Here is a 16,369-nt window from a genome sequence, read left to right on the forward strand (position 1 = left end):
GAGAATACATGTTGTCTTCAATAGCTCTCTACATTGATAATTAGCGGCTGTCCTTTCCATGATCTGATAGCCAATTTACCTTATCTTATACCCTTCTTTGGAGAATAGATTTTGAAAACAGCCAGTACCAACTCCTCTTCTTTTTGGATTTAGTCTTTTCACCTCCAAACTCAATAAGAAACTATACTCTACAAATCAGTTTGATACCTGCATTCTCTCACGTACTTTGGCAGATAGGTAAAAAACAACATGTTTTTCTACTTCTCATATCAACACTGCAAACACGAATAATCCCTTGTTTTGTATACTCATCTAAAGCCAATGATTCTGAAAGAATAAAAAAAAAGGTTTCCAAAACACTACTATATAGCCTTTACAGTCCTGTGAAAAGCTGTAACAGAAAATAGTCTGTTATAAATGTAACAGCACTAGTATTCAACTAGCTGCTATAATGTAGTTATTAAAGTAATACTTCTACAGAAAATTATACAATTAATGAACATATTTTTGAGGCAAAACACAGAATTTGCATTTCTAAGAGAAATGAAATACCTCTGAATGTTTATTGATTTTTGCTAGATCTGCTGCTGTTTTTTCATCCTTTGTCTGTAGATTTTTGTCAGCTCCAAGCTCAAGCAACTTCAAAATTACACTTCTATGTCCATGCTGTGCTGCCCATATTAATGCCTGCAAAGAACAACCTTGTTTTACCAATTTTACATATGGAGCAAAACCCAATAGTTTCAATCCATAAAGCACAGCCCAAACTGGAGACAATTAATGCAAAAGGATCTCAAAGTGGTGTTAAAGCAGAAAATTCTGAGGAATATTTCTCAAAAAGCTGTATTTTGAAACAAGCTAGTGGGTATTTGCTTCTTCCATTTTTTTATCATTAAATACAACACACAAAATAAATCACTTACTGTATATCCATTTTCATCTTGGGCATTTATGTGTGATCCATGAGCGACAAGAAAAGCAACAACCCGAGCATAGCCTTTTCTAGCTGCATACATCAGTGCAGTCATTTGTTTCCTGAAAGAAAAGGTGCCAGGTGAAAAAAAGTATGTCAAAATGTAAAAAGAAAAAAAAAGGTGGCACACTTCTGTTTTCATTTAAAAAAATAGTTTTAAAAGACACAGCCTAAGTGATGCATTCTACATACAGATTAATTTCAATCCAAAGTTTGGAAAAAATATGCAGTTTCATGGAGGGCAAGATATAAATCACAACTGAATACTTAAGAGAAAGAATATTAAAACAACAACTATGTTCATAAATGCAAAATCCTCTCTGGTGGAATCAGTGTAAGCAAAAGAATTGCAGGTCATACAGCTCTTACTGCTGTGCAGAGGCATGATGCAATAGCAGAGACACCTATTACCAACAGTCAGGACCACCCTCACCCCGAGTACACCCAAGAGAAGTCTTCGCCTAAGAATTACATATGCAGATCATACTGAAGATCTTAACTTTTCAAGTACTAAAACTAAACACAATCATAATATTTTTGCCCTTTATCCCATTTTTGTCTTCTGTTCCCAGAAGTTGCACCAGAGAAGGTTCAGATTAGATATCAGAATTTTTTTTTTCCACTGAACGAGTTGTTAGGCATTTGAAGAGTTGCCCAGGGAGGTGGTAGAGTTACTGTCTCTGGAAGTGCCCAAGAAGGGTCCAGATGTGGCACTTTGGGATACGGTTATGGGTGGTTATGGTGGCGCCAGGTTGATGGTAAGACTACATGATCTTGAAGGTCTCTTCCAATCTTCCTGATTCTATCATTCTGTGAAGGGGATCTGTTGATACCTTCTCTCCGACATAGATTACTGTTTCTTAGAGTTGCTGAAGGAGTACTTAGACACCACCCTTCCCATTACTCTCGTTTTTTATATCCCAAAACCATGAGGACAACAGTCTACTGATCTGTCTTAGGGTGATTCATAATGATATCCCATTATCCCATAATCATCTGTGCCCCAAAATGGTTCCTGTATGTTTAAGACCCTGCAGCAGGGGACCCCGTGTGTATGTGCGGAGGTTGCTTTTGTGCAGGAGTTTTTAGAAGCTCTCCAGCAAGGTTTCTCGGGGCTCTTTGCAGGGTGGTATTTGCATCGCTGGCTGCTTGATCTTTGCTCAGGTAATGTTTTTTCTTTCAGGTTTTGTTTTTTTTTTTTCCCCTTGGCTCAGAGAAGAAGTACTAGTGATCTTTGAGCTACCTTGAGGGTGAATTCTGCAGCTGCCTGTCTGAGAAACTGGGGGAATGGGGCGGGGGGGGGGCATTGCACTGGCAGAAGTGGAGCAGAGCCACCCTGCTCCAGTGCAAGCCGCTGTTGACTATGCCAAGTTGGGGAGGGGATGCACTGAGTGGCTCCAGCCCAGCTGTTTCACCTGCTGTGCCCACTCTGCCATGTCTTGCCATGGGGAAGCTCTTTGCCTGCTGCTGGAATGGCTCTGTGAGGTCCTGCCTTCCAGAGAGGGACCTCATGCCATCTTGTCACTCTGTCCTACAAAGCCAGAAGTCCTCCTGCCGGGCCCATTTTGGGAACGGGTAGTTTCCAGCATTTCAGGTCTCTCTTTGCTCCAGTGGGGCCTGAGGTCTAGCAGTTTGATATCTAGCAGTTACTTACTCTTTTTCCCCATGCCTTTCAGCACTGTTTGTTAATAAACCATTGTTTTTTCACTTTCATCTATTAGTATTAATTTCTTATTGGTGGAAAGGGATTGTTGGAATCCTTAAAGGAAATGACTCATTCCAGAGAGTTCTCCTTTGAATTGTCTCAAACCAAGACATGATCTTACACTTCTAGAGATGTTTACAAGATTAAGCCATTGTGAAATATTACTCAGAAGTTTCTGTTTGCAAAGTATCTTTCCAGATGCCTGACTCATTCTTTGGTGGAATAAGATTGCAGAATTAAGGAAAAAAAAAAAAACCATAGTATTAGAGGAGAAAGATTGTGGAGTTTCTGGTTGCTACTAAGCAATCAGATTAAAGCTAAAATATTTTACTACTGTTGTTTAATTAAAATCTACTGTATTTTAAAAAGCAATAGTTTTTCATGAAAAATATTATGTATTGCTTGTAATGTATAGCTCCATGTCAAAAATCTGCTTTCTAAAGATTATTCTATTTTGCTAGGATATACCTGAGGGGAGGACTGCTCTTCTCAATACTGGGTTTCTTAATACTAAGTTCATCGACCACTAGAGGGATCCCAAAACGCGTATGTCTTAAAGCAACTGCCTTAAAATTCCTGCCTCCTTCCAGAGAGCATTGCTAGAACTAAGGCTTTGCACATCTTTCCTTGGTTTTGATCATTCATACAAGGATAATGTTTTGTCTTATGAAAACACAGTTAAAATTGTACTGAATGAAATCCAGTAACGTTACAAAGGTCAATTACACAGAGATAAGCAAAATGAAAGGTAACCAGACCTTCAAGACACACAACCAACAAAGTAAAGGAACCTGGTAATGACACAAAAAGACTTACATCAGTCCAGAACTAATTCAGTTCATCAACACTACAAAAGCAGAAGTTCTGGCTGAAAGCGAGGAGACATTCCACCACAGGGCACAGCCAAGCAGCAGAACTGGTTGCACAGAGAAGTTTTTTAGTCTCCATCTTTAGTGGGTTTCTAGACCAGATGGCAACCTAACTCAATTTTACAACAGAGGTAGCTTTAAAGAAGTTGGACTAGAAACCTCCTGGAATCCCTTCTGACCTGAAATACCCTGTGAACCTATGAAGATTACTACAAAAATAGAGAAAAACAATAATCTCTCTCTTCAACTTAATAACTGATATCTGTGTCTCACTATCTCTGTATGTCTCCATAGAGATAGCTACACAGAGACATATACAGATATCTGTATTTTAAAGAATGAGCAGAAGCTGATTACATCCTAATAACTTGTAGCAACAGAATTCAAACTTACTTGCCCAAAGTGGACACTCACTCCCACGCTTAGTTCTTTTCAGTGGTAGGTAGCCTTTGATAAACTTCCCAAGTCATCATCTTTGAAGTATTTACATTTGACTGCAAAACCAGTGCAATCATGCCTGATTTCATTTTCACTTCTCCTGCTCTCAACCTTTTTTGTTTTAAATTTTGATACTATTTCACAATTACTTCCTGCTTTTTCAAAGGAAAAATACTAAACAAAAGCCCTGAGGCTACAGAATAGTTTTTTTCTCCAAAGATTATGCTGTAGTTACAGCTGTACAGTACTGCAGGCATAATATCTGAAATCAAGACAACTCAATGATATTAAAGCCACTGAAAAAACTTCTCCATTTGCAAGTAAAACTCAATAAATACAACATTTAAAAGGTCCATCAATGTGATTGTGCAAGTATGCCATTTTAATGCTTGAGTTTTAATTTCAAAGGCTACAAGCTGTTTCAGGATGGAAACATACAATGCTGCAAAAATTTGCACCTCTACACGTGAGGGGGTGCCCTGAGCCATGCCATGAAAGCAGAGTCCATTTACACGTACGGCCACAAGAGGGAGACGAGAGCATTGGGTAAAACAAACCTTGTTTTCCTAACCCTGCAATGAACCCCCACAACCACAACAGCAAGCTTTAACATGGCAAATCCATTGTTTCCTGCTCAAGCTGAAGAGAAACTAAATGTATTGATACATCTTAGTGCAGTCTAAAAATGTTCATAGAGAGTGTAGTGATAATCATCCAGACAGAAGAACTTAAGAATCCTTTCATTATTTTGAGGAACCGCTGTGTTTCAGCAGTCTGGCTTGCAGATGACCTTCTTGTCCAAACACCGATTATTACGCCCTTTGGTATGGTACAATTCACATGACATTTGTCCATATTGAATATGATACTCAAGTCATAGTCAGTAAATAAATAAAATCTTAAAAGGCATAGAAGCAATTTAGTAATTAAACATCTAATTATGTTTGCTTCCAGCTTTGCAGCACCTACATAAGAAGCAGGGTCTCCTGCAAATGAAGAGAGATTTTTGTTTTTATCTTTAAAATCACAGAAAATTCTGAGTTGGAAGGGACCCACAAGGCTTATAAATTCCAACTCCTGGCCCTGGACATGACAAGCCCAAGAATCACACCACATGGTTGAGACCATTGTCCAAATGCTTCTTGACCTCTGTCAAACTTGGTGCTATGGCCATTTTCCTGGGAAGCTTGTTCCCATGCCTGACTACCTTCTGGCAGAAGACCCTTTTCCTAATATCCAAAGTAAATGTCCTCTAACACAGATTCGTGCTCTAAGTCTCCCTGCTTTTATATTAAGACTGGAGAAAAAGACAAAATCAGAAGCTTTTTCAGTTTTTAGGGCCATCCAAAACTTTGTATGTGACATGTACACAAAGATACAACCAGAAGTTCTTACAGGCTCACTTCACTCTGTGCAAAAAATGGGGCAAAATTTAAATCACAAGAAAACAAGCTAAACAGATTGGCCCTACTACCCTGAAGCCTCCTACCCTGGATAATCGGGAGCCATGACAGAACCGGTAAGAAAGTTTCATCTCCTAGGTGGCAAGCTACCTGACTGAAACATATATTGAGTAGCTGTCACTAAACTGAATCTGTGGTGCAGAATTCACCACACTTGACAAAAAAACATGCTTATGTTTAGGATCATGATCTTAAGCAAGACGAAGTTCACCTTCCTGGAAAATTTCCTAAGAGGAAGGATAGGAGATGTCTCCTATTGGCACAAAGGTTTCTTTCCACTGGGGAGACATCTACAGAAAATTCAGTATTTTCAGCTGGCAATCTTGACAAGTTGTAAGTCAAGTCCCATAACCGGATATATGTTTATTAACTAGACCAGTGTATCAATAATACTAGAAAAAATACAGCAGGTAGAAAACAATTTTACCCTGAGTTTAGTCTCAATCTCTTCTTACTGAGATGCCAAAGCAAGGAAATGATGCTGCAAGACACTAATTTAGTCTATTGATCTGTAAACTGAACAGTGCTTCAGATAAACAGGAAGCATCTTCAAAGCTTTTGGAGCCAGTTTCACTACTCCACTGCTGCACATTAAGCCTGGAACTGAGAAATTAAGCGGCAACAGTGTGGTCACAGCAACAGAAGATAATCTGTTTGCCCATTTTCTGGCAAATGAAGTGGGAAACCCTATATAAAAGTAATACTGGAAAAACATACTTTAGTATAACCTTAAGAAGGCACTGCAGGTTAAAAAAGGTTTTTAAGAAACACTACTTAAAAGATTTCCAGACCTTACAAAGGGATAAAGTATATAATTTACATTTTGGAGCAAGAGGAAGGTGAATGACATGAGATAAGCAAAACAAATTTCTCAAGGTAGCATTCACTTAAATGAAGCATTCAGGCTATAGTAGCTCTATACTGGCTATTCAGAGCAGTGCCTTCTTGTTTCACCTAGCCATTACTCTACTTGTTTGACTTTCAAAACCCTTTAGCTAGCACTTATGCTTTGATACACTACATTCTCATCAACAAAACTGTTTTTACAGCTACCAGTACTCAGTTTCCAATTTTGATTTGGCAAAAATATCCTGTTATGCTACTGAATACTTTCTTTTCAGTACTGTATCCCGTTGCAAAGAAACCACCTGCCTACCCATTCCTAAACTCACCTTCTTTCTTTGCATTTCAAAATTCAGTCTCTTTCCCACTACTCCTTCCCTACTCCACACACACTTAATAAATTAGACCCACCCCCTCCAAGTTTCTGTGCATCACCTCCAGACCACATAAAATAGAAGAGCCTACTGGTTGCCCTGACAGTGCAACAGAGAAAGGATAAACATTAAACCCCGCCTTACATGAACATTAAGTATTCTACTTTGCAGTCACACACATTCCAGTGGTTGGTGGACAAAAGAGAAGCTTCCTAGCATCATCCTGGTTCTTACACGCTTAGAAAGCCAAATAATGAGAATCTTACTTCTTAACACCTGCGGAAAGCTGATCACACAGGGAGTACTTTCACAATACTCTCAACTCACTGAGAGTTCTGATCGCTCCCACAGAACATCCTGCTCGCTCTAACGAAACAGGTGAAAAGGGACTGCAGTGCCACAGAGAGGGGCTGTTTCATCCCTTATCGTCACATAAGGCATTTTATTGTGTTTCATTCTCATTTCTGAACACAGAGCTAGAAATCCATGAGAAACAGCAGCTGCTGCCTCAGCAGACCCAATAATGGAGTGGCATGCACAGATGTCAAATACTGGAAAGGCATAAAGGCAGCTTGAAGATTTGAGATGACAGGGTCAGGATTTTTGAAGTCTCTGCTTTTATTTGGCACAAATATGACATTTCTGATCTTATCTTTTCATTTGAGAAAGACTACTACTGCAAAAGTGAAAAAGCCACAACTGTATCTTCTGGATGCATGAATAACTCATGTTAGCACAAGGTCTAAGGACACAAAAAGATAGTAAATAAATATTTGTATATAAAGATCAACTATGCAAAACATACTCTAAGTTTATAAATAAAATTTAAAAATTAGAATTCCTACCTTGTGTCAGCATTCATACTTTCTTTTCCCCCAAAGTTTAGCCAAAAGCCTGTCCAAACGAAAATGTGCAGCTTTGCACTCTCGCTTACATTTTCAACGCCCAAGACACAGTTAATAGTTCCCCTATTTATTAAAGCAGATTGTTTATTCTAACACCCAGCTATCTGACAACAACAACATATAATTATTTCAGAGTATGTAGCTTTCTCTTCTCTCATGAACAATTTCTAGTCTCTCTGGTAAAAATAAAAGAATGGCACTTAAATTTGGTACCAGACATCAGTTGCACTTCAGCAGAACTCTGTTTCCTCCTTGTCTACCAGTACTATGCTCACAGTGAGGTTCAGGGCCTTGAATAGTTGAGTTCTACTAAGGAAAACCAAAGGCCTCCAATTCTATTCTTTTTACAGAGCTACTCACTCTATATATCCCAGGTAATGTGATGAAAGAGGTGTGGTATAAAAAAATCCCGTTAGTTGAAAAACCAGTTGACCTAAATAGCATTTTTTTTTAGCAGAGGCAAAATAGTTTATCCTAGGGTCAGTCCACAATTGATTTCTTTTTGATGTAAAATGAAACATTTCATCAGACTGCGCAACTACAGACATCTCACAATGCACTGCTTCAAACTGCTCAGACACAAAGTTGTAATTGAAGAAGTATGTTATTACTTGTTTCTAAAAGAAGCTTAATCTCTTAATCAGAATTATTCCAGATTGCAGTGGAATAAATATATTTTATTCACAGAATTTTGTTATCCACAGGAAGCACTCTGTGAAAAGAATATAGCCAGATATCCACAAAAAGCTCGAAAGTAGGACATGAATTTAAATAAAGAATTTAACTTCCATTTTTATGCAGAAGAGGCAATATGATTTAGGAAAGGCAGAGGACATATTTCTTGCTCTTATACTTCAGTCAAGTGAATAATTAAGATTAATTTATATTCTGTTCAGTTGAAGAACAAACTTACAATTTGATAAAGCTGATCACAGTCTTACTTACTCAGATTAACAACTGTACTAAGAGATTTAAGTATCCAAGCACTAATCTTTTCTTATACAAACAGCAGTGAAATGACAAGAAGTATGTACACTTCATCTTAATCACCAACAACAGCTACATCTATAAACGTGTCTCTGTATAATAATACTATATTTTGTACTGTGTTCACACATGTGGGGTTTTTCGATACCTGCAAGTAAGGTTAGGGTCAGCATTCCTTGATAGAAGCAGTTCCACAGTGTTCAAGATGTTCTCCTCAGAAGCTTGTGCAGTACATGCTGCCATCAACACAGTGTATTTATCTGTTTGGAAATTTGCAGTTAGAGAATTATATATGTAAACGTAACTACCATGCTAATTCAGAAGTTCCTTTATAAGTCTTTATATTTGCTAGAGTTGTTAATCAGGTTGACACTCCACGATATTTGGAAATGGCTAACAATCTTGTTTTCCTGTCTGTGAAAATCACTAGAATGATCAGCTAAGACAAAGGCACCTGAGGAGATACTCAGAAAGATGTGAGTGAAACGCAGTGGTAAAGCATCTATTCCTACTGAAGTTTAGAATACTTTGAAAGTACCCCAAAACTACAGGAGTTCAACTAAAGATCCTAATTTCTCAAAACGCATTCCACACCAGTAGATCCACTCCCTGTTCCTCCCCTCCAGTAAAAGGAAGTAACTGCTGACAGGAAGTTAACTGCAATGGATAGAAAAAGGTATATGCACTGTATTATAAACACATAGGACACCAGCTCTGGGGAGAACAGAGGCCCATACAAAGGACAGTTCAAGGAAAAGGGCTTTATGATAGGTCTTAAGGAGGAAGAATTAAATTTATTAACTTACTATGGTCCAGTAGTGGCAGGAGGAGTATTAAAAGTATTGGTTTAGATGTAGATTTAAAGAGCATCTACACAGTAGGTAAGAATACCAGCATATTTACTACTCCAGCTCTGCAACCAGCTGGGTGTTACATGCCACCCTACCTCACAAATCAAAAATGTACAACTGCTGTTTGCCCACAGAACACAGGAGACCTCCTTTCCCGTGATTACTATGGTTTCCATATGGGAAACATAACACTTTAAAGACCTTAGCAAGTTATTTGGCCCCAGTGTCATTTAGAACACTGCTATTTGAGTAACTGCCCATTTTGTTTATTGCACAATCTTGTTCACAAGCTCCAGCATGCCTTCATCCATTTAAGAAGTATAATAATAGCTGTACTTACTTCATATCCTATCAAGAGTTCCAACGTATTTTCTAATTTTCTTGTAGAAATTTTTGAATTGTATAATTAACATCTTCATTCTTTAATGAGGTCAGATTTCATTATATATAAACACGAAAAGTTTGTTACGTACTTTACCACCACTGCTCTCACCACTTCTTGCCCTCCACCTCTACAACACAGTTCTGCATTTGAATTCACTTGGTTTTTTAATATACCATCTTTTAATTTTCAACTGCCTCTTGAAGAAATTACTTGATATGCTGACAAATATTTACTCAAAATGTTTAACCTGGTTATCAACTAGAACATGAATGGGAAGATGGCAGGATTTTAAATAAAGCACTGTTAAATATCTGGGAGGAACCTGCAGTTATATTTGTATTTATATACATATATGTATATATACTGTAGTATCTCAGGTAGTGATACAGAGTGGGAAATTAATTTCTGTTAGCCTACCTATAGCTCATACATGTGAGCAAGAGACAAAAGGGAAGAAACACCTTGGAATTCTTAGATTTCTCTTTTGCAGAGAAAAACAGCTAAAAGACTGCAAAAAAGATGTTTATGTTCACACCAGACGAAAAACCCAGCAGATCTGGTGAAATTATCCCTCAAGGATGCAACATTTTGAGCCCATCATATGATATATTAGTTCTTGTCAACTACCAAAAAGAGTAAAATTAAGTAACTACTTATAAAGAATGACTGAAGAGTGACTCAAGATGATTAACAGTATAGCTATTTATTAGGATTATAAGCGTTAAAGGCTAATTATTATAGGATCACTTGTATGACTGCATGCTGACATAAAAAAGAGCAGGAGGACTGGTGAGATTTAGTACCCCCTTAGGATAGCACAGCTTTACTGAACACATGGGGCCTGACCCAAATCAATGACTTACAAGACTGCTCCTGGCTGGACAGTACTCTGTAGTTACAGTTTCCCTACACAGTCTTAACAGGGAAACAAGCCAAGAAACCTGATCCTAGCAAGGTGCCACTTTGGGCAATGACAGTTGGTCACACAAATGAAAAATGCCATGCATTTGGTTACCTGGTCAGCCTAAACCATTGCCCATAGCAGGTTTTGCCCCATTTATAGCTTTCTGCAGCCATAAACAAGGAGCAGGTATGAGCTGTAGGCAGACACACAAAAGTTCTCCAAAACTGGCTACAAGGACAGTGATTAGAAGAAGGCACAATTGCTTTTGGTGCAGGCAATCTACTCTAATCTCACACTCTGATCAACTGCTAAAAGGTTAGAGAAAATTTTCAGAGCTAGATTTGTACCATCTGCATTTCAGTCTACTACTACGGCAAATACTGGCAATTTACTGGAAAATATGATCACTGCTTTTATGTACTTGGCAGTATTGTGGGATAAACATTCCAATGCAATGGAAGAGTTTGAAAATAACCACAATTTAAGTAGAAAAAGTGTTGTTATTAGGCCATAAAAATTGACAGAGGAACTGATACTACTTAGAAGCTACACTGAACTCCCACAGAAAAAGATGATCTAGTCACACACTGAAGAACAGTTTTCTTAATAGAAAACAGAAAAATTGCACTCTAGTTTTAGAGAAGTCCACATGAGTTTCCCACGGACTGGAAAGCTATTCACGTTGTTTGAGATGGAATCCGGTTTCTGCATGTACATAGTTCATAACAGGATCAAACAAAGGAAGTTTAACCTGTACAACTTTATACTACAATTTTTGAGCAAGTACTTCCAAACACTTTTTAAAAAAGTATTTGGGGTTTGGGAGGTGTGGGGGAAAATGGACTTGAGAGATAAAGAACAAGAAAACGCATCAACTGATTCCAAATAAATTCCAAGTACACAATTTTTACTTCAAAACTACTACTTTTCCTTCAAAACTGTGAAAGATAGACCAGGTCCCAGTTCCACTGTGAACTTTTGCTTTTCCTACATATGCAAACAAGAGAATAAGGGTAGCGACAATGTCTGGTACCAAGCACTACCAGCCAGTATTTTTCATTCCCATCTTACCTATTTCAAAACATGCATTAGCACCTCTGTCCAGAAGAAGACGTACTATTGCAAAGTTAGCCACACTGGCTGCACACATCAGGGGAGTCCATCCAAACTGAAAGTTAGTTTCTATGCTGATTCCTGTCAAAATTTAAGAAATTAATATCATAAAACTGCATCAAAACAGACATGCTTTTTATAAAACTTACTCTCAATATGTATCATTACAAAGGTTACACCCTGTTTGCATTTAGTACAAGGGAGAAAAATCTCTTAGGGCATTTTCTTTCTTTTAATACATCTTTATTTAGAACATTAGAAAACAACTTTTCAAACTGACTTAAATGAAGTCCAGTTCTCAATCCAAGGAGTTAAGTACCACAGAAAGACTACATTAAAAAACCTCAAACATTTAGCTGCAAAAGTAATTTCACATAAGCACACAGAATCTGTTTTCTCTCCTTTGTGCAATAGCTTTCTTCAATCAAAATGAAAAATTTCGACTCTTGCCAAGCCAAGAGAACTGCTGGGGAAGCCAACTGCTTGCCAGACAATTAGGATTGCAATGTCTAGGGTTTCCTGCTTCACAGCTCCGTTTATTCTCTGTCCTGCAAGACAGTTAGCTAGCAGATTTGCGTTGGGTACTAACAAAATATTATCTCATTAAAAAGGAGAAATAGGAGACTATGCAAGGTTCAAACACAATCACCAGAATTGTTTGTTACTCTTTACAAAAGCCAGAACGACTAAAATGGCTAGAAGAATGCCAGACAGCCCAGCCCTCCCAAATGCACCAAGAACCAAGTACCAGACTGAGATACTCATCTGACAGCTTTCTAATAAAAACCTCTATGCATTTTTTAATCCTTCAACAAATATTGCTTCCTCTAGAAAAGGTTCCATCAGCTGGTTCCATATTAGTCCTACGGTGACTATGGATAATCAAAAATATTTCTTTAGGAAAAAATATTCTGAAAAAACCCCCAGAACTATCCTAAGAAATTTGTGACAGTTAAGCTACATGCATACTTTTTCATGCAAAACGTGTATTTTCCCTGTCTTGGTACTATGTCAAAGATGTGTTCAGTGTAGCAATATAAAATCATTAAAGCTGAGGGACTAACAGGTCACTGCTCTTGGATTGATTCTTTAATTTCTTAAGATCACTAGAATTGTAGAATCAACAAAGAGGTAGCAATTCAATGAAAGCCATGTGTTGAAGCATTCTAACACCTGCAAGCCACAAAATTTACAATCAAATCTCCTTAGCAATGTATACATTCTAGCTGCAGTTAATGTCACAGCACACTGGCCTGTCTGCAGTGTACAAAACTTTTTATTAAAGCCCATATAAGTTCTACAAGGGGAGCCAGCAAATGCTCCTTAGCAGTCATATCAGAATCTCCTTGTAGTCACTTCAAGAATCTACCAAGTCTGATATTCAACAGCCCACTGAAGTATACTAGTAAGAAAAAAAAGCCAAAACCTGTCACCCTGTCACCCTTAAAAAGTCTCTTTTCCTCATAAGAAGAAAAGAAGTCCATGTAACTACAGCTCCCATCTAGAGCTTCTCACTTTAATACATATCAGAACAATAGCGACAAATGACCTATTTGGCAGTTATATAGAGACTTATTAAAACTCTTGAGACGGCATTTCCCTCAATGCTTTCTTTACATGCATAGCAGCCAGTATCTGCCATGATGCTGGTGCTTTTTCTAAATTCTAGAAGTAGAATGGTCTATCTGGCAATATGTTGTTTGTCCTGCACAGTCTCCTACCATCTTGGTAATGACTGCCTTGAAGTACCACTCAGTGTGACAGTCCCAATACAAACAAGCTGTAATCCCAGAGGAAGACAAAGAAAGGACAACTGAAACAGGAAAAGTCATGTGGCTTCTTGGCTGTATGGTTATAGGAGTTGTTGATTGAACCAAAAATGTCTCACCTTGGTGACTACTCAATAGTTCACTACATGAGCTGTTATTGAAATAAGCAGTGTTAGTTCAGCATTTAAAATGGCCCTTAAGAAATCCTATAAAACAGTGAAGCCCAGAAAAAACTTTTTAGTGAAAAATCAGGCCAGATCCAACAGCCAGAGAGAAGTGAGACTGCTGCAGCTCCGCAACCCCAGGTCCAACCCGTATTGATGCTGAGCGTGTACTCCCAGCAGGCACACAGGCACACACACCCCCACACATCCCACTGGCCACAGTGATCAACACAAACAGAGCACTCTTATGAACACAGCAGCACCAGTATCATCCTGTCATCTATCCCCTCCAGCTGCTGGCATCACAGACACATGGGCCTCTGACCTCTGGTCCCACTCCTGTGACTGGCACAGCTTTCACTCATTCCTGTCTCTACAGTTGCTTGGCCCCCAGGCACAAGGACCTTGTACTACAGCTCTGGGAGTCCCTTGCTCCGAGTCTGTAATTTGCCTGCCCATGGGCTTCTCTGCTTCTCTGAGACTGTAGAGGTGGGCCTGTGATAGGCTACTGGCTTCCACAATGGGCCTGGAGGAGCTGGACCAGGGTATTATTTGGGCTCCCCCACCTGCCATTATCTGTGTTCCTCTGTAGGTATGAGCAGAGGAGCTTTTCAGTTACATGGCCTCACAAATTACAGCTAGGAGACAAACCAGATGCAACATTCTTCCTTACAATCTGAGTTACAGATAAATATCTTCCTATTTAAGCAGCAAAGGGGAGAAATACATTCTGGCCACAGACAAGCTCTACAGCAGAAACTATGTGAAGAATATGAATAATAGTGAAGCAAAAGAACAGCAAAGGAAGAATTACATTCTTTTTGTGAGTATTACTGTTTCTCCCATATCCCTTTCAGGTACTTTCTTGACTGTGGCTAATAATAGCTATGGTAGAAAGGCTGTTTTTATAGAGAAAAATGTAACTGCTAAATAATTCCATGTTTGACACCAAAAATATGAGGTCTGGACTTTCCTTCAGTTTAAGAACAGCTCCTAGTATTGGAATCCATTCACATTCCGACACCACTTACCTGAGGGCTAGCTCTAAAATGCTTGATTTTCTAAAACTTTTCTCTAGTAGAAGTATTGATTTCTTTTAAGTCTGTCAGCACTTAGGTCTGTTCCCACATTACCTTAAAGCTGAGCCATATTAGAGCTGCTAATGTCTCCCTCTGCTGGGCCAGCTACGGTGGTCACCTGATTCAGGGTTCAGAGTCCTAAACTGGCTGAGAAATTAATTCTCACACACTAAACATCCTCCCATTACTGTAGTTTACTACTACTTTTAATTCCCTGAACTGGCTCACAAAAGATGAGATGAGATGAGCTCCAGCACTCATTCAAAGATATAAATGGAACAAACTGTCGAAGGAAAACAGAGGATTTTACTCTAGTTATATCTTTAGTCAGAATAAAATGTCATGAGGTCATAACTTTTAATTCCATTTTAGGAAAAGGAACACATGAATTACATGGTGTCAAGTATTTTACTCCTAAAGCAGACCAAAATGTCCAAGTCATCTTTAAAGGCGCTAGTTGCTTGCATTACTTTTTGTGACATGTACTTCAGAAACTTTTTCCTAAGTTGCCATTTAACAGAAGCGGTAAGGAAAACCACTGTGCTTATCCATCTCCTAAAGGAACTCTGTAAAACTGCCTCAGCATCAAAAATACTAAAGCAACACCTAACCAAGCCAGAAGACAACATGGTCTCACTCTACCTATAGGAATAGCCCCAGCTGTTGCTAGGAAATCCACCTCCAACACAAATCTTGAGTTTGGCTGACTGCTGGTAGCGAGCCTCCTACAAGCTCCACCAAACATACATTAAAGGTAATTCTGGGGACAAAGATTTAATCAGAGCAGAGATCCTCTGAAGGACAATGTTACCTTTCTTCAGAAAGACCTCTGTGATAGGCACTGTGTTCTACTGCTTTGCAGAACAGTACTGGATGGGTCAGAATTTACTACTGATCCCATTTTAAGAAAATGATATATTCTTTTATGATACCGCCTTGTTCATTTCAGGAGACAGGAAACTAGACTACGTGAATTCTCAGCCTGAACCTATGCTCTTACAGAAACCTATTATCATCTTCCAACAGCACAGAACTGTCCACTGTGTAGCAGGCATCAGCACAGAAAGTGAAATATTGCTGTTTGACTGCAGTACAATTAAAAATGGATGGTGTAGCAAAACAATTGAGCAATCTGATGCACAGGCATCACTAAAAACTCTACCCATAAATAAGAACATATTTTCTCAAAGCAAGAAAGATATATTTCACTCTTGTACTGCACTTCTTGTGTTGCAGTCCATGCAATAGTTTTGCTTAATTTAAAAGGAAAACCATTCCCCCATTGTGGTGAGAAACAGTTGGCTTCTAAAAGGGCAAATAATGTCATTGTTTCTAAACTCAGAAAAGCCCATTGCTAACCAAGAAACTACTTTCTTTCCTAAGACAAATTTTCCTCAGAGAACAAGCTCTTGTTTACTATATTCTCCTTGCTTGCTGAAGCAGAACTTCCTGACAATTATCACTAGGCAGGTCAACTCAGCTATGCAGTTTCTGATTGCCCTGGATGCTTCAGTAAGTGATCCAATCTTCCTAACACTGATTAACAA

The 16,369-nt window shown here is 38.6% G+C and overlaps 1 protein-coding gene across 2 annotated transcripts in view; it reads right to left on the minus strand.

Moving 5' to 3' along the window:
• ASZ1 (ankyrin repeat, SAM and basic leucine zipper domain containing 1) overlaps positions 1–16,369 on the minus strand; it is a 38,086-nt gene that overhangs the window by 19,185 nt on the left and 2,532 nt on the right. For both annotated transcript variants that reach the window (XM_032107482.1, XM_032107481.1), the window contains exons 3-6: positions 11,769–11,891; positions 8,706–8,817; positions 924–1,035; positions 553–687 (exon numbers count right to left, since the gene is read on the minus strand). In XM_032107482.1, coding sequence (XP_031963373.1) covers positions 553–687; positions 924–1,035; positions 8,706–8,817; positions 11,769–11,891 — 482 coding nt within the window. The remainder of the gene's footprint in view (positions 1–552; positions 688–923; positions 1,036–8,705; positions 8,818–11,768; positions 11,892–16,369) is intronic.

Source organism: Corvus moneduloides, chromosome 4 (genome assembly GCF_009650955.1).
Source record: "Corvus moneduloides isolate bCorMon1 chromosome 4, bCorMon1.pri, whole genome shotgun sequence".
NCBI lineage: Eukaryota > Metazoa > Chordata > Aves > Passeriformes > Corvidae > Corvus > Corvus moneduloides.